The 18738-nt window shown below is 42.8% G+C and overlaps 1 protein-coding gene across 1 annotated transcript; it reads right to left on the bottom strand.

Annotated features, from left to right (window-relative positions):
• Positions 1–197: 197 nt before the first annotated feature.
• On the bottom strand, positions 198–9842 carry COMMD9 (COMM domain containing 9). The gene is made up of 6 exons (XM_082318514.1): positions 9702–9842; positions 9471–9596; positions 8887–9026; positions 8074–8108; positions 4499–4602; positions 198–3653 (listed from the first exon to the last, which is right to left on the bottom strand). Exons 1-6 carry the CDS (start codon positions 9750–9752, stop codon positions 3513–3515), a joined length of 597 nt encoding a protein of 198 aa, XP_082174640.1. The 5' UTR covers positions 9753–9842; the 3' UTR covers positions 198–3512.
• Positions 9843–18738: the final 8896 nt, after the last annotated feature.

Raw genomic sequence — 18738 nt, 5'->3', positions numbered from 1 at the left:
TTGTTACCAAAAAAGCCTTTTTCAGTCCTCATCTGGGCAGGGGGTCCCATATATTTTGTTAAATCTAAACTCTGTTCTCTCCAGTGAAAATTAGATACCAAACAAATTGAAACTAACATTTTTTACTTAGGTCAAAATAATTTTAAACCAAATTACTAGTAATGAAATAACTTGTTTGAAGTGAAATAATAACACCTCAGTTACAAACAAAGCAAAAACTTTGAATAGATGATAGTTTTGGAAGAGCTTGCATGTATAAATTTTACACATTAAACCCAAAACTTAAACATAGAGTAAGTATTATACCTTCACCAAACCATCGTGAGTCTTTTAAAGTCTTCTACCGTTTTAAACTGATGTTTAAAGATCAGTAATGGAAGCTAGGAATCATAAAGGCATTTTCTTCCTAAGTTCTTCTTACTCTCAATCACAACATCTATACAACTTTTAGTCTGAACGCCCTAAAGTACATATTTTCTTGCAGTAAGAGGAAACAAAATTTTGTTTTGAATAATACAAAGTAGGATTTAATGTTTTAAATGCTTTTTCAACACTGACACAGTCAGATCCAACACAATGTCTGAATTGTGAAATTACAATTTGAATTTAACTTGCACACTTGTGTTTTACAAATAAATTTATCACCATTTTGCTTACTGTAATTGAGTTATCACTTGATAAACAGTGTACATGTAGGAGGTGTTTTTTCTATTCCTCAAATACTGGAATGAAGATGGGAGTTTTTGAGCTCCACTTCACAATGAAAGCTTGTGGTTTCCTGGGAAGAGTTGTTCATTCAGGTGATTCACATACTGTGACAGATCTATTCTTTATTAATGTCCTTGGACTGTTCTTCTCCAGAAATGAACAATTGTGGTGACGCCATTCAAGGTAGGTGCAAACTGTAAGTGAAGCATGGCCACTATGATGCTGAAAGGCACAGAATATAAAGCTTACTAGGCTTAGCCATCAGAAGTGGAAGGGGATTTCACTGCTTCATAAGTACGAGGGAAAAATGGAAAGGTAGGAGAGAAGCTAAAGAGGACAGTGTTGGCACAGTAACAAGCTGATAACAAAGTAGTGCTGAATGCATTTAGGCTAGCCTACCAAATAGCAGCAATATGTGGAGGGAGGCTAAAAATCTAATTGATTTTAAGACAGCAATCATTTTATGAAAAAGATCACAAATGATTGCCTGCAATAGCAGGCGTATTATTCTCTCTCTGTGTAGCAGCCTGTGTAAGCAGGACTTTAACGTGAAGAACTCTTGCTGATCAGGCAATGACAGTCCTACACAGCCTCTCTTGTTTTATATACCTTTTTCTGAGCAGTCTCAGCTCTTCTGGTAAAGGTGGTAAGAGCCAACAAGAAAACACCCAACACTTTAGGCAAAGATTTGAAGGCAAGCTCTCATAGCCTCCTAAATCTTGGGCTAGAAAATACCAGTATCTTTTTGCAGAATGCCTTGAGATATACCCCTTGAAGTCATCAGATGTTTGTCATGCCTCTGATGCAGTCGACGGTCCCCTTTATTAAGTCTCCATGAGCAACTTTTAGCTACCTGCAGATAGCGCCACTCTGACACTGAAAAGCCTTTTCAGTTTTAAGTCTTTCTTTTCTTTACAACTATTCTATAGTTGTATGATGGTTTTGTATGAGAACTCTATCAGTTCTTTATTTCATTAGGCCCTACAACATTTTGACTCTAACTTCAGTATTTACCTCAAGGATTTCCTCTGTGTATTGACTTCCTCAGCTCCTCTAACACTATGAGTACTTCATTATGCATTATCTACCTCCTCAGTGATTCTTACCTTCTAAAATAAATAGTACAATACAAATAAGTAAATACAAGACTAGGCTGCAAAGGCAACAAAACATTCTCAAACTGAAGAAGTCTGTTACAGATGTTTTTCACAGCTTGAATCTTATGGAGCAGATTCTTGAATATCCATCTTCTCCTTTCAGATTTCCCTATTATATATGAAATTTACCAGTTTACCTTGATACTGTACTAAGCATTACAATCTTTGCTCCAAGTAGACCTTAACAAGTGACTTGTTATACATCTCATCTTGATACACAAGCTGTATTACACCAGTACCTTTTAAAGGCACAGGCTTCATTTACCCTTATATTCTAGCCTGCACTCTGTGTGGATGTATAAAATTAATTAGCAAAGCTCTGTAGTTTATGCATACTTCTTGAATAATCATTTTTCCAAACACAAGAGAATGTTTTGTGTCTTGGAGGAGAGCCAAACGTTTTATGAAAGGTGAGACTTTGCCATAAACAAAGCATTTGGATCCAGTCTTCCAGTTTGGAGCATTATAGAAGCTCAACAGAAAGAAGAGTCTGAATTTTATTCATTTTCTGCACTTACTCTTCCACGTTTTCAATGCACAGATATTTATAAAGTTTTAGGTGAGGGTCATCACCTGTAATATTGCACAGAGCTGGTGCCCATGGAAAAAGGTGCCCTGAAACAGTATTAGAATGAAGATAACACGGTTTAGAAGATTAATCCATTAGAACAGGAAACGAAAGATCCCTCTTCAGCAACAAACATGAACATCCATTAAACCAGCCTAGAAACTAGGCACCATCACAAAGAGGATGAGGTAACACAGGACAACATCTCTTCTAGACTGAAAAGGCTTCACAGAATCAATTAGAAGTTCGTTTTTTAATTAAATGAAGATTTATACAAACAAACAACAGAACACTTTGGGAAAGTATAGGCACATATTGCCACAAAAGGGTTTCCTAGAGTACAGACAACGGCTATCAATTCTTTCTCAGTCTGGTTTCTGTGCAGCAAAGGCAAAGCCCAGAGTCCAATAAACCCAAACATGAATTATCTGAACTCCTTTTTCCTTTTCAAACAGAAGGAGGAAATTACTTGCTGCTAAAGATGTTCAGACTAGTCATTTTGCAAATGGTGCTATGAAGCTGATCAGAAGGGAATGTGTTGTAGCATAATTGCCCTATTTCAAAGTATTATCCTGTAATAACAATCTGCAGCACAGCTGTGCTTCATTGACAGGGGGAGAGAGAGTGCTACATCCAGCATGCACCTCAGTACACACACATTCCAGAAAGAAGCACCCTCCTTGTCTGCTAATGCTGGAAGGCAGCCCATTAACCAGCTTGAGCCTTTTAGATCCTAATTTCGGGACAGAGAGATAGCACTTGCTTCACTGGCCGCAGCTATTTGCTATTTCCAGTTATGACCCTTGTGATTAAGCCAAGCTCTGAGCCCTCAAATCCTTTTCTGAAATAGAGACCAGCTTTTGTTTCAACAACATATCACGAAAACACTTTTTGGCATCAGACCAGAGGAATGTTCAAGTGTTAGCTTTTCAAAAGCTATCTTATTAACTCAATAAAGAAATCTCTTTAATTTTGTTTTGTTAAAAACAGCAAACATGTTACACTAGGCTGCAACTTATGAGAGCTGTAGGTAGACAATACTTCCCTTCCTTGCCGCTGGAATCCATGCCCTTGAGTATTCATTTGTTTGCAACGGCAGAAAGTTGGTCCCGGATCCTTCCTAGACCTTCTAACATAGTGTCCAGGGTTTCTTTGCTCAGTTCCACAGTCAGCGCAGAAACAACAGGACTATTTCCACATAAGGCAACATCTTCCTGAATCTGAAAATAGGAATGCAGATGTTAGCTGTATGAAAAATTCATTCACATGTTTTCCCAGTGCCACTACGAAAGTCAGTGTTTAATAGACAGATTAAGAAAAATGCTTTAAATTTGGCATCCAGCTCCATCCTCAAGGGATGGCATGCTTTCTAAGCTGTGTGCCTCACTAGTGAAGTGTGCTCCCATTGACAGAGTGCAAGTAAGCATATACTGCCATGAGTATGGGGAAATTCTGAAGAGACTCGTGGCAGGAAGCCACATCCATATCAAAAGCATCTTAGCAGATACTGCATAGTATACTTAACCCCATCCCACAAACAGAGATTGGATTTTTTTCCTCCTCCTCTAAACCCACCCATCCCATTTTTACTGGTTGGGGGGAATCCAGAACTCTGCAGAATATATGCAGTAAGTTTAGCTATACTCCCCAAATGATAGATGTGGCCAGTGAAGGAAGTTATTGGTAATCAAAAGTCACTTCCCAACTAATGCAGTCAGATAAACATGCTGATGAGTGGCTTAGAATTAAAGGGCCATGACTTCATAATTTATCTTCTTTCTTTCTGTTGAGAACAGTGGTGACCAGGAACAAATATGCTGCCTTCTTGCATCCTCACGAAAAGAAAACTCTCCCTTGCAAGAAAAAGAGGGCTTTCATCAGAGACATCATTCCCAGGCTCTATGGTATTTCAAAGATAATCTCTGAGAAATTCTGTTAATTGCCCACCAGGCAACAGGCAAGCACCAGATGCCTATCTATCTGAACTGTTTTGCACTACCACTGGTAAGTCAGGTGTTGGACTTGATTATTTTGATCCTGTATCCTTTACAGCCACTGACATTACCTTTAACTGAAGCAGGCAAGTAGGGACTGCCATTCTGCTGATGCTGTCTGAAGACATCTTGATGTCCACCCTCCAGTCCATGTCAACCAGCCGAGGCAGGGAGACTGAGGGATTAAAAAATGGGTCTGTTAGGCCCAGCAGCACATGATGACACCAGACCCTGGAACCTGTGAGTACCACCATGTACATGCTTCTCCACTTCCAGCCCTGGGAAAGTGTACAACTTTAGTGCTACTACATGGTTTCACATAATTTTTACTCTGCAATAAGCCAGTCTCTGAAGGCCTCCTCATGACACTGAAAGGACAAACGGGGTTCTCCCATCATCACATGCAAGGATGGTATAGTGCAAGACAAGCATAGGTAAATTCACAAAGCAGCTAGGAGATGGGGAGCAGTAAGATGTCTTCTCTACCTCTTCATCCCCTGCCTTGCTGCCTGCAACACTCAACTAGTGTTTCATCATGAGTTGCTCTGGTACCTACATGCTTATTGCTCTGTTCTGTAACCGACAAGAAAGCACACAGGAATGCTCTTAAAATCCAGCAGTATAAAACATGTTATTTCAAGCTCCCAAACCTGTGAACCAAAGCATCCTGCAGTACAGCGTATGTACTGGTAAACTGCAATCTTCACACGTCCTGCCAATTTGTGAAAAATATCGAAGATATCCTAACTAGATGTAGCCTAACAGAAATCATTCAACAGTCTCATGCAATACTAACATCAATAGTTCAGGGCTGGAGACCCCATGAGCCTTCCAAGGGAAGTAGGACAGGTCTGACTTGGCTGCCCTGCCAAGAAATTTGTGCAGCGAGAGGAGATGGGGATGTTCTCTCACGATGGTGTGTGTACTTAATGGAGCTCACTGCACTATGAACCCTCAAGAGTCGCTAAGCTCTGTGCAAACTGGCATAAAAGCTGAGATTAAGCTTCTCCCAACAAAACTCTGTCACCAACAGGCTGGCTGCAAATGTTCTTTCAGTTCCTGGGAGCATAATGTTTTTCAACAGTGTCTTTCAGCTCCCAGTAATAAATACAAGGAACATTTGAAGAATATATTCAAGAGAAACTGAGGCAGGTATTTAGATGGGTGGCATGCAGATATCTTTCCCCCTTGTTTGAACAAAACAAAGTTTCCTACTTTCATTAAAAAAAATACACTTTAACCCAGAAAAAGAAACAGTATTGACATTTTCATCTCAGATTTACAAGTGTTTTCTCACACAAACTGCAAACCAGTGGAAAGCATAATTACTTATCAAGCCAGATAACAACCGCTAGTGTTAAAAGATAAGACTTGAACCCTTGACTGCCCAGTGGTAAAGTGCAATTTACTGCCAGAATCGAGAAATTTGGAAAATGTCTGTAATGTAAATTCCTTGTTTAAAACATATGTAAAACAAGTTGTAAGGTGCAGTTTAACAGGGCATACTTAAAGTCATTCCCACTTTGGTACTGTCAGATTTATAAGGCTCGGAACACCTCTTGCACTGTTTTCAACTCCATTTTCTGGTAAGAGCTGAGTTATACTTCCTATGTTTGAAAGTGCAGCATCCAGTTCCCTGGGAAAACCAGTAAATTCTCACTAGAAGAAAGTCCACACTAAGGACATGGAAACAAAGACAAACCCTTTCAGTTTGAAAAGGGCAACTGCAGCTAAGGGACTTAACTGCTGCAACTATGTCAGAATAAATGGCTACAGGGTACCTGAAGAAACCTTGTTCCTGTTTATGTCAGCTAGGGATTTTCAAAGAAGTCTGAATGAAACATAGGACCAACCCCATAAAAGATCTGTAGGAAGGTGATTGTTTATCCTCAAACTCAATTTAAGATCTCAACTGTGGTGCTTGGTAGGTTTTAGCATCTTTGCGAAGCCTTATCAAACCTGGCTGTCAGCAGTTATTTGACATCTATTTAAGGGTACCAGAGGGGGATAAAGAGGCAAAGACTAAACCTCTGTCGAGTGCTACGGAAAGAGCTGTCTCAATAGGCAATTGCAGCCTGTCTGGATTCTGCCTATCATAAGATGCCTAGTTTCCTCCCCAAGGGTTGATCGCTAGCCTTCCTACTGACTCCAGATGCTCAAGTTGCTTCCTAACAGTGCCTGCAGAATTTTTTCTTTCTATCTGGGGAAAGACTCTCCCTCCTCCTCCTGATCCCCTGAGCAGAGCTCCAGGGGGCAGTGCAGAACTGGCTGCCTTGCTCTTGCTTTTGGAACAAATTCCAGTTCACAGTCTGTCAGGGCCAGCACTTGGCAGCATTTGCAACAACATAAAATACATCTGTTTAGCCTTGTATGTTAATTTGCAAAGATTGATTGCTGGTGGCTTGGGAGGTGCAGGAAACCATCCACGTTTTTATGTTAACATAGATCAATCAGTTGGAATGTCTGTTCTTTAAATCACTGCCTTGGTCCCTATGTAATATATGTCAGATATTTCATGACTACAATACTAAAATAATCCATCATTTCCTAGAAGACAGTCTCATTCCAACACAGTTAAATATTCATCTAATGAATACAAAGACATGAGTGTCAGAGCAGAGCTCCTGGGTGGTGCTCCAAGAGCCACGCACCCAGCCTTGCTTCTGGGTTGTGAAGACCTAGCTAGTGTGTCATGCTGGTGTGTCATGCTTGCCTTCATTTCCTCTAATGCATGACAGTGTTAAGGATAAAGGAAGAAGCATTATGTGTCTTGGTAACACCAGAACATTGTTTAGTGTAAGCAACTGCCGTATTTACTGTATTAACATTATGCAATAGTTCTTCCCTCTCCCTATTTATACTCCATTAAAACTTTGAGGGACAGTGTATTTCCAGGTCTTACCATACTGTTTACCTGTTGGACATTATCTCCTCTGCAGGCAAAGAAAAGGGTAAAGAGGATCCATGCAGACCTCAAAGTACTCTGTTATTTATGAGCTCTCATTTGTAAGCCTCTAAGTGCTAAGTGTAAAGAAAACCTCTTGGGGAGAAAACAAAGTGTTGTAGCTGCATGGAACACCTAACTGGGATGGAAATTATTGCCCATGATGCTGTTGTTAAAGTTTGCATTCCTTAATTACATCACTCTTTACAAAGGTGAGGAAAAAGCAGAGTTACGAATATCTGCAGTGTACTTCCTGATGCATGGAAGAGAAAGAATGCACAGCATTGACTAGATGTGAAAAGACAAGGTATTCCCCAATATATACATATCCTTTACAGTACAGAGTTATTGAATACGGCCATCACTTAATGACCTGAAAATGGGGAGGTCAGAGTGCTTCACTTTCAAAAGTTTTGCAAATACCTGCTATACCCTGCACTCTGTAAGGCAGCAACAGAGTAAGCATGAAATTGAATTGCTTGAGGACTGGAAACAATTTAGCACAGCAGCACAGATCTGAATACAAGCTTGTTGGCCCCTGCTAAGCTCTGTGATGCCACAATCATACAGCTTCATCTAAGGCAAATGGGGGGTATCCCTGTGCTAACTTATGAAAACACATTGCAATGCACTATTCTAAACTCTTAAGTATCAATGACCTTAGGAAACATTAATTGCATCAAGATGTGAACTACTACTTACTCTGACTTGCTTGTGCTTCATTCCTCCAAGCAGAGCTGTGAAAAAGTAGAGAAAAACAGTATCAGCAGTGCTTTGGGGAAAAAAAAAAAAAGAAAAAAGAAAAAAGATAGGGAAAGCATTCAGAGTGGCTTATCCCTGACAGAAGGGTCACCAGGGCTACAGCAGTAAGCAGGGGAGAGAGACTACTTATGCTACTGAATGCCGAGGAAAGGCTGTCACTGGTGGGCAATGGTAGGCAAACTGGTGACCAACCATTGGTTCTTCTGTAAGTGCAGCTCGCTTATAGCATGTACCTTTCTCCCCGGTTTTATCAAAGCAATGGACTACCAAGCAGTGAGATGTAGAAGCACGCAGAACTGCTCTCCTCTGCCACCACCTCACATATGCCCTACCGCATACAGTGCCTCTGCACCTAAGCCAAGGTGGTAAGTGGACGGGCATCTAGATGCTACCCAATCAGATTTTGTAGTGCTGAAGTCTAGCCCTCTAAGTTTTATCGTCATCTATAGCATTTTTCCACCACACAGGTGAGTTGTGAGTATAAAAGGGGCTTTGCATTATGTGAATGAGGCCCACACCCATTCCAAAAGTCTTGGGAAAACCCTCTGTGCCCATGGCTGTTTCGTTTGCCCTTCCACTCAGATAACGTATTTCATTCAACTCTGCTCATCCCAACCTGTGTGATTATGCCCAAGGCACGCACAAAATTCATAGAAACAAGACTTTGCATGCTGCCAGCTATCCACATATCAAACCCAACACATAGACTTTAACTTTCCAGCTGAAAGCAAATGGCAGGAGGGTAGCACTCACATATTCTCCAAGATTATTTTAGTCAAAAGGTTTTTCAGATTTTGGTGGAAGTTTTCTGGAAAGAGAGACAAGATATCTTCTGCCCTTGTCAAGCTGCGGTACACGACATGCCTGGTGAGGTTGTGCAAAGCAGATACCAGCTGTAGGAAAGGAAGAAAGGACTCTGCTGGGTTGAAAAGCATTACATACAGCATGGGACCGGCCTTCAGTAGCCAGGAGAGACACAGCTTCTGCAGTGAGATCGACACCACCAGGGCCTTGGACATCCAAGTACTGCCTGACAGCCTCAACAGGTAAGGAGGTGAGGTCCTCACTGCGCTGTAGCAGGCACGCCTCACGCGCTGTGCCTCCGCGGGAGGCACAGCCTCTTCCGTTACAGCAGCAGCCGCGGTCCTTCGCAGCCCCGTGGCGCCGCGCACCTTCCCGAGGGCCTGGGCCTCCAGGCGGTTGCTCCCCTCCCCTCCTCCCTCGGGAGGTCCCGTCCTCCCGCTCCCTCTTACGCGCCCCGTTTCCGCGCAGCGGAAGGGGGGCTCCCGAAGGCACCCGCTCGCTGCCGCGCCGGCGGCTGCCCCGCCGGGCCCTACCTGCTCCGCTTCCTCGGGGCCGGCGGCGAGGTCGGGGCAGGCGCGCTGCGCCAGCGGGCCGAGGCCGGCGGGCGGGCTGGAGAAACACTCCTGGCACAGCTGCCGCACGGCGTCCTTCGACGGCGCCTGGCGGGGAGCAAAGCGGGGGGCGCTCAGGCGCGGCCCGGGACAGGCAAGGCCTCGCCGCCGGGCCGGGCGCCCCGTCCCGCAGCAGCTCGGCGGCCCGCTTACCTTCAGCAGGCTCTGCAGGGCGGCGAACTCCTCGTCCCGCACCGCCGCCATCTTGGCGCTGTCAGCTGAGCCGGGCGCCGAGCTCCCCCTGACGCGCCGCCACCATCTTGGCGCTGTCAGCTGAGGCGGGCGGGGCCGGGGCCGGGGCCGGGGCCGAGGGCGGCGCGGCCGGGCAGTCCTGCCATTGGAGCGGGCTTAACGCTATCGCCGTCTCAAAGCCCGGCCCCACGTTGAAGGCGTAACGGCCGCCGCCCGCTGTGGAGCGCGGGAAGTGCGTGTGCCGTGCGAGCGGGGCCCGCGGCGGACCCGCGGCCGGAGCCCGACAGGGTAGGGGGGCCCCGGTGTCGGTAGTGAGGTAGCAGGGACGAGGGCAAGCCCTAAATATCTGGCCTCGCCCTCTCCGATCCACTCATCTGTCAGTGCAAATCTCAGCGTTGGATGCAGAATTTAGCTGTAAACACTCTGTTTTCAGGCAGTGGGAACTGAAGGCAAAAGATTTATCATGGTGTTTCTGCAATGATGTGGATCATTATCTTAACAAACTGTGTGTATCTTTCACTTTGTAAAGGATTTAAATAAGTCCTCTTTCTGAGAGAGAAATAGTCTTCTCTTTGTCTTGTGTAATTGCCAGCATACCTGGTTCCGGGGCATCGGTAATCTATGATCTTTCCCCATCACTAGTTCTGTCACAGCACCCCCATCCTCATTTCCATTTGAGTTGTTCTGTAAGCAGAATAATACATGGTAAGAAACGCAAATATGTAAATGCTGTTTGCACTGGGCTTCACAAGCTTGGCAGGAAAAAGGGCTTCCTCTTGCAGAAGAACCGATTTCCCTCTCATGCTGGGAAACCTTAAAGGGCAGAAGAATCCAAAGGAAGAGGATTTTATTTTCCATCGTTTGTCATGAGCAACAGGAAACGAGGCTCTCAGGGAACTATTTTGGGGTATGAGTTTACCATCTGTGGCCTCTTGAAATTAATCAGCATGATTGATCAGGTTGGAGAGCTGCCATGTATTTGTGCTGCTTTCTCTAGCACTGTGTCACCAACAAATCTAACGCAGTGCAGGCAGCTCGTTGGGTAAAGCTGATGGTCTGCCGTGTGGAGTCATCTTCATGGTGGGACCTTCCTGGGAGAGCTGGTGTGCTGCTGAGTTTAGGTGGCAGGACTGAGTGGGCAGTGGGTCTTGTGGACGGCAATTGCTTATCCAGGTGACTGCATTACACAACTCAATACTCTGATCAGAAAAGGAAAATGAGCTACACAGACAACATTGTCTATTCCTTCCTGAGAGGAAGTATTTGAAAGATTTGACATTGGTCTCTCTTCCACTGATGCCACAGCGATCATTTTCCACCTACACAAATACGGCAGTGTCTGTAAACTACACACTGGAATAGACCAGCAGGTGAAGGGAAGGACAGTGGGATCCTAATTTTTGGTTCCAAAATGAAAGGTTTGCAGAGTTAGTGAGCTACACAATAGCAACCCAAAGGAAAAAAAAAAAAAAAAAAGGGGTAGTGGCTAGAGGTCAGGGTTTAAGAGCTAGGAAACTGGAATCATGTTCTCTTGATCCTGCTTCAGTCTTCAGATGAATCAAGATAGGTCACTTTTGTCACCTGAGTGACAGGAAGGTAATGTAACTAACTGTATAACATAAAGTCCTGCATTAATAAATGTGGGCATTTATTAACAGCAGCAGTAAGCTTAGAGGTTGTAAAAGAATAAACAGAATGAAGGCAGTATGAACAAACAACACTGTTACAATCTGAGCAAGTAAGCCTAAAGGAAACATAGGGGCTGTTGACAGGATATCACTTAATATTGTAATTGCATCATTGATCTGTTATAATCTGCCTGCTTGTCTTGTTCCCAAACGAATAAAACTAGCATTTTCTACAGTCAGAGGTGAGCAGAATTTTTCTAAGCAGTAAAACTTCTGAAATGCCGTATCCAACTGGGGAAGAGGGTCACTGTTTTTTTTTCAGGGCTTTTCTAAAGGAATGACTTTACAGGACTTACGTGAAATCAGACTGATCCATGCCTAGGCTAAGGACTTAGTTGTACAGAGTAACTTTGTCAGACAAGTAGGTGGAGAGATGCAAAGGGCGGGGGGGCAGGGGAAGCAGAATAACTGTCATTGCTAACTATGACAAGAATACGTGGCAAGAGACAACACTTACCTGTGAGTCACATACTCAGAACAAAGATGCTGCCTGCCAGTAAGCACAGCTGGCATCCTACTGAATTTGCTCTCCAGTCCACCACCTATTGTTGCCATTTCCTCACTCTGGGAGCCTTCTAATTATGAGGAAATAATGACAGGTTTCATTTAACATCAAAATTGAAATGCTGTTTGTAGCTCATGGTCAGCAGCTAACAGAATTGCTTAGTAAAATGCTTTATCTGAGGGTGAGTAGATCTTTTATTTGTTCTTTCATTCATTCCTTCATTCTTTCTTTTGTTCGTTCTTTCTGTTCTTTCTTTCTTTCTGTTTCTTTCCTTCTTTCCCTCTTTCTGCTTTTCCTTCCTTTGGTACTGTCTGTAGCTGTCTTCAAGGTCCAGACCTCCAAAATCAGATTATAAGGGGTGAATGGTGACACTGGATTGTGTAAGGAAGGCTAGCCCTGTGATCATTGTGCTTATCAGGAAGTTTTGAGAAACACCAGTTCAATTATCTGCTGTGCCAGAGGCAATTCTCTTTGGGAAAAAAAAAAAAAAATCACTTAGAGGAATGAGATGGATTGGATGACCTCCTTATGTCTTTTCACAGCCCTTCTTTTCTGTGATTTCATGCCTATATCACCCAGTGGGATTCGGCTGTGAGCTCTGAGCCTGCAGATACGTCTGCACAGCATTATGTGGAGGAATTAGCTTGGATCTCAAGAGCTAGACTGCTATTAGTCCAGTTGTTGAGTCTGAAAATTAAACTCTGCTTCTGAGTTGGGCAAATTTGCCTGCACCCAGGCCTGGGTGATACAGCTATAGTACTGACTGATTTGGCTCTCTGTCTTGGTTGAGCCAGCCTGGCGTACCTGCAAATCGTGCTTCCTGAAGTAGTGCAGATATGTCTATATAAAAAACACATGGGCAATAGCACTGTAGGGGACTGGGTGAGTGGCCAGTCTTGGGACTATGAGACTCTTAAATAACTTTCTAAATTCAGGATTTCCCAGACATGGGGACGTGGGTGTATGGGTATGTATACTTACCTGCTGTCTGCTGTTCTTGTCTGTGACCTCTATTCCCAGCTATGTAAAAAAAGCCTCCAGAATTGGCATTTCATGTGGGGAGAGAGGATCAGGGACCCTGGCTGGGAATCACTTGAATGAGAAGGGAGGTGAGGCAAGAAGGGATGACTTCTGAGGGCTAGGTGGGAGGTTTCTAGTGGGAGTTGGGGACCTCCCGGGGCTTGCAGTAGGAGAGTAGTTCTTCATTTGCCTTTTCACTTAAAATAGCAAGTTGTCTTAGTCTTCTGTATCTACTGGTACTTGGCGAGGAATAGCCAGGGGGAATTCCCTTGTTGTCAGGTCTATATATAGCTCTCTCTGCTGGACTCTGAGGGATTTAAACTTTTCCCTACCTGGAAAATATCAGGAGGGAAGCTTCCCGTGTGCCCTGTGCCTTTTTTGATGGAGAGCGACTGCCTTTTAAAAAAAAAAAGGGGGGGGGGGGGGGGGAAGGAGAGAGCGGTAAGGGGACTGCCAACCCTTTTTTTTCTTTAAAAAAAAAAAAGGCGGGGGGAAGGAGAGAGAGGTAAGGGGAGAAACTGTATTTCATATACGAGGCATTGAAAGAACTGTGTGCATTTCATGTATGAAGTATTTATCTTCAACAGAAGTCAGCTATCATGACAGAATAAATCCCGTGATACCGCAAGGCGAAAATCAAGAGATGGAAAGCTGAATGGAAGAATTTCAATAAGTCAGTGTAAAATACACTCTGTGTTTTTATACATAGCTATATAATTCTAGTGACAGATAAACACTTTGCAAAAATGTCATCCTTGTTATAGTCCATCAACTAAAGTGAGAGCCCAAAATAAATGTATCTGAGAGGGACTGTCTTGTGAGGAAAAGTCAGTCTTGCTGTTCCTAATATATTCAAGGTAAAAAATAAGCATAAAAAAGCAAGCAAATAACTTGACAAAACCCATTCCAGCCAGTCTGGTTTTTTTTCCTTTTATTTTTTCCCTTGAGAAGTAAAAAAGGAAAGGAATAAATTTAGCCTCCCTGCAATTCTTGGCTGGAGAACTGTAACCTTTTACACTCCAGGGAAAGAAAAAAAACAGTTCTAGCACACTTTGACCTTTCAGGGCTCCCTGGGAAAGAAATCCTTGGGATATTAAGGATTCGATGGGAAGAACTAGTAGGTTTTTCCCTGCGGTGTAGCCTGTATTGACTGGAGTATCTGTGGCAGAACAAGGGTCTCTTCCTTATGGGCTTTCTGCTGCAAGGCAGGGCTGTACTCTGTAACCACGCCCTGCTGGGTGTGTGCAATTTACCTGCTGCAAGGAAAAGTGAAGCTGTTGTCTTGCCCTGAAGAAAAGAGCTCCATACTAGGTGATTCTGGTTTAGAGATCGAGCAAGATAAAGTGTGAGAGACATCTTTTCCTCAGTTACTTTTGCATTATTTGTTTTTTAATGGTGTTTAGCAACAAAGAGCAAATAATAGGAAAGAAACCTACACAGAGGCATGCAGGCAAGATTTGGTTTACTAGTACTAGCTGCCTACTTGGAGTCATATGCTCCAAACCAGGACTTTCCTGAAATGTCTCCAACTTTCTAAACTCCCATTTATACTGTCTAACATATTGATGGATACGTCAGCCTTTCCATGCCAGGGCTAGGGCAGAAGTTTCTTCTTCTTGTTTTTACTGGGAATCATGCTTATTTATATTACCAGGCGGGCAAATTTTCCCCTAGATGTCTGGTGGCATCAACAGTAGTAAACTAAACCGTGGCAGAGAACATTCCTGAGGCCTTTACTGTTAAATTGCTAGTGCTGTTCTTGGCATGGTTTCTACTCATATTGACTGTCACTCTCCCAAGCAGCTCCAGGGTATGGGTCAGGAGTTGGCATGGACTAGGAAGCAACCCCAAAAAGCAGTGTGCATATGGCCACCCTGTCAGGCCAAGAGCTGAGCAGCTCTTGCAAACCATCCTATGCCCATTGCTTTCTGGGCCAGAAAACAGTTCAGAGCATGTTTAATTTACTAGCACAAATCCAACTTTCACGTTCTTGTCCTCACTCCTTTTGCTCCTGTTAAAATGAGCTTTCCAGCAGACGTGGTCTCTGTGTTCCACCTAACCCACTATGTGAACATCAGTCACCAGAGGTTACCACAGTCCTCCTCAGCTTTTGTGCCTAAGGGCAGAGAGAGGCTGCAGTTCATGAACAAGCATAAAAGCTTAAAATCAGGATATTAACCCTCAGGCTACAAAACATGGGTTCTTTTAGGTATGTTGGCAGAGCCCTGCAGGGGAGGTGCAGAGTGCCCAGGCCAGAGGCGTTTTTCCTGCCCACGGGTTACCTGCCTGCAGGCTGCCTGCATCACTCAGCTGGGGGCAGACTCGCATCCATGCTGGAGGTGCTGCCAGCAGAGCTATGATTTTTTTTCTTCATATTTCTATCTAGCATTGCTGTGCTGACAAAACTTTTAACACAATTCTGACGCTTCCAATTCCTAGTAAGGGAGTGGCCTTCAATTTTAAATATGATTAAAAACTGCCCTGGAGCATAAGACAATAGCAAGTGTCTTGGCACCTTGACTCAAAAAGTGAGAACCAAGCATGTCCTGATTGGCCTTGAGGTGATGACCAATGTAGAAACTGAGCAGCAAGCAAGATGGATTCTCTTTCCATTCAAAGCGTGGGAGAAAAATGCTTGCAAAATGGATGGAGAAAAAAAAAAACAACGGATAAAATGCAGGTTGCTTAAACTGCCAGCTGATCCTTTATTAGGACACAGAAAACCTCTGGCTTCAATAGGAAATGTGGATTCCTGAGGACTTATTAGTTGTAAAAATAGTGATGAACTTACTTAAGAGAAACCATAATAGTCTCCTCAGCCAGGGAGATTGAACTGGCTTGAACTGTGAAATGTTGCCAGCATAAAAATCTTGGCTATATAAGCAGACACCATGCCCTCTAACCAGTTTAGCTCTACTGGCAAAACACTTGAAGTAGAGCCAGCTGCATCAAAAGAAAAGTATTTTGCTGGTTAAGATGCTCAGGAACCTGGGTAATTAATGGAAGCTGTGAGAAAGTCTTTGTGCTAATGTAGCTGCTCTAACACAATCTCAAAAGTATAGAGAGACCTTTAGAACATAAAGATCTGTTTCTGAATGGTAGCTGTTTCAGATGCTTCTGATGTCCACTTTGGCCCTTTCGTGCTTATTAAAGGAGGTAGCTGTGGTTAGATACCAGCAGGTCTCTAAATGGATATGAGTCCACCTGTGCTGAGAGCACTGCAAGCCAGGAATCATGTGGACCTATAACTCAAACATCCTACATGCAAATGTCCTGAAGAAAGGCTTGTGGGGACCAAATCTTGTTCATATTTTCCAGCTGTAACAGCTGGACCGAAGGAAAAAGCACTACGTTGCTGTAGTGTTTTCCAGGTAGTAGTGATTATTTTTAAGGTTGCTAGTGAAGGCAATACAAGCAAAATACCCCAAGAATAAAATACTACATTGGTTCTCATTATTTATGTTATGGCCATAGCCAAGGTTTTCACAGTTCATACACAGAATGGAAAAAAAATAATAGTCCGTAGCCCCTAAACTGTATATAGTCTATGTACTTTGAGACTTGCTTAGAAAAGATTACCAGTTAGAAGTTAGGAACTTTGTATTCTCTCTCTTTTTGTTTCTTACTGGGTAAGGTAAGGAAAATGCATACGAAACTTGTAAGATGGTGTTACATATCCAGCACCAGAAATCCCTGTGCCAGAAGTTCTCCTGCTGTATACTGAAAGAGCTCATCCGTGACGATGTTTGGCGTTAATCCAGTGGGGGACAGAGATGGAAAATGTCTGGCAATTCTGAAAACAGATAAACAAACAAAAAGGCAAGGAAACTCCTCTATTTTATTTTATTTTTCCTTTTTTTTTTTTTCCTACCAGAAAACTTCTGGAAATTCTGTCAAAAATTAAAGTAGTTGTTTTAAATATATACATACAGGAACAAAACTATTTACTTCTTTAGGAATGAGATATGCATTGCTACCAATATAGCTCGCATGCAGAGATTTCTGCTAAGAATATTTATGGCATAACGTAGTACCAATTCTTCACTTCTAAGTAGCTATTCACATACCTATTACCACAGGTGGAATCCTGCTACCACGGGGGTATTTATTGTTTCTTTTTCCTGTTGATACCTCTAAAATGGAGGGATATCTTTCACAATGGAAAGCATTAATATTGTGGACTTGTAAACAGAATAGAAAGTCATAGCCATAGGGCTGAGAAATAACATGTAAATTAAAACTGATGTTATAATGCAGATAGAGAAGGAACTCATTTTTAGAGAGCTTGGAAAATAACCATGACATTCTTATGTATTTTCATTGCACTGTGATTAAATTCACCAAAGCATTAAAGACTGGAAATAAATCTGGCCTCCACTATGTGAGAACTGTAATTGCTCAGTACCAGCAATTTTACAATGTGTTGTCTTTATTTGAAATAGCTACTAGAAAGAATTCTAAAAGCCTGTAGTGCAAGAATAATAATACAATTTTAAAATTCACTCTAAAATTTCTCTGCATTGGGAGTGAAAATATTTAATATCAAAGCAGATTTTTTTTCCATTTTCCAAAAAATAAATAGTAATTTGTCCTTGTCTTGCATTAAAAAAAAATAATAAAAAATAAACAGGGAGCTTTGCTTGTACTTTTTTCCTTTACTTCCATACATTCATGTCACAAGGTGAGAAGCTGATACAATGTCAACAGCATCCTAATGCTCATAAGAAAAAGCAAATTCCTAGTATTAAAGCTGCTTATCCTTTTCCAAATTAGAAGATGCAGGACTTTTAGTTCCTAAATTAATGCAGTAGAGATATGACATCAAGTATACGTTGATCGAACTGGATGTAGACTATGTGGTGACCAAGAGAAAAGCTCTGTGGCCCAGCCAGTCTGCGGGTAAGCCCTGCAGAGTTTCAGGGTACAGGATTTCCAAACAGTCACCTATCTGCCTGCCAGCCCTTACCAACTCCCCAGGAGAGTCAGCAGGAGAAAAGCCTGCTTGTGCAGCATCCACTGCGGTGCAGACTGATGCATTAGCTTCAAAACATCTTTGTCTTCAGCCAGCTAGACAGGAGACATGGCACTGGGGTCTTAGAGCATTAGGCATACCTTCCCTTCTGGCGATCCTGCTGCAGAGACAGCTGTATCCTGTAGAGGGAGAGAGAATTGGAGCTATAATTTCTCTGGACACTACAGCCAGATTGGTAACAGCTTGCCCCTCAAAGCCCTTAGATTTCTCCTAGGTAAAAGATGGGCAAGACTATTTATATCTACTTTTGTGAAGAAGTTTGAGATTTACAGACAGAAAGCATTAGGCAAGCACTAGGTATGTTTGTCTTTTTGAAATACAGCACCAAGCAGTTAAAAATATTGAAAAGCTATACAAATGAGACTCCTTGACAGCAATCTTTGAATGTGCATTGATTTAGACACCTTTGCAGGCATGAAAACAAGGCTCTTGCATTTAGCATTTTGACACATATTTCTTTTTACTGCAATTCAGACAAATTGATTGGTCTGCGTGACTGGGGAAAGTTTCTGTATTGATCACTGGACCTTGCCTTAAGGACTTGTCTGTGTTAGACTCTTTTAGTCTTAAAATTGCCTACATTTATTTCTGTTGGTGAAACCCATTAATTTCGTGAGAGTAGGGTAGGACCATTTGGGGTACATCATGAGCATGATTAGCAATGTTGGCCTGACTGCATGCCTGTGCACCCTGTGCATTGTCAGTCTGTTGTCTGTTGCAGTGGCTAAACAAGGTGCAGGTAATGTAGAATCA

The sequence above is a fragment of the Platalea leucorodia genome (assembly GCF_965183815.1).
Source record: "Platalea leucorodia genome assembly, chromosome: 7".
Taxonomy (NCBI): Eukaryota; Metazoa; Chordata; class Aves; order Pelecaniformes; family Threskiornithidae; genus Platalea; species Platalea leucorodia.
The sequence above is the reverse complement of the archived record's forward strand: the minus strand, read 5'-3'. Positions and strand labels throughout refer to the sequence as shown.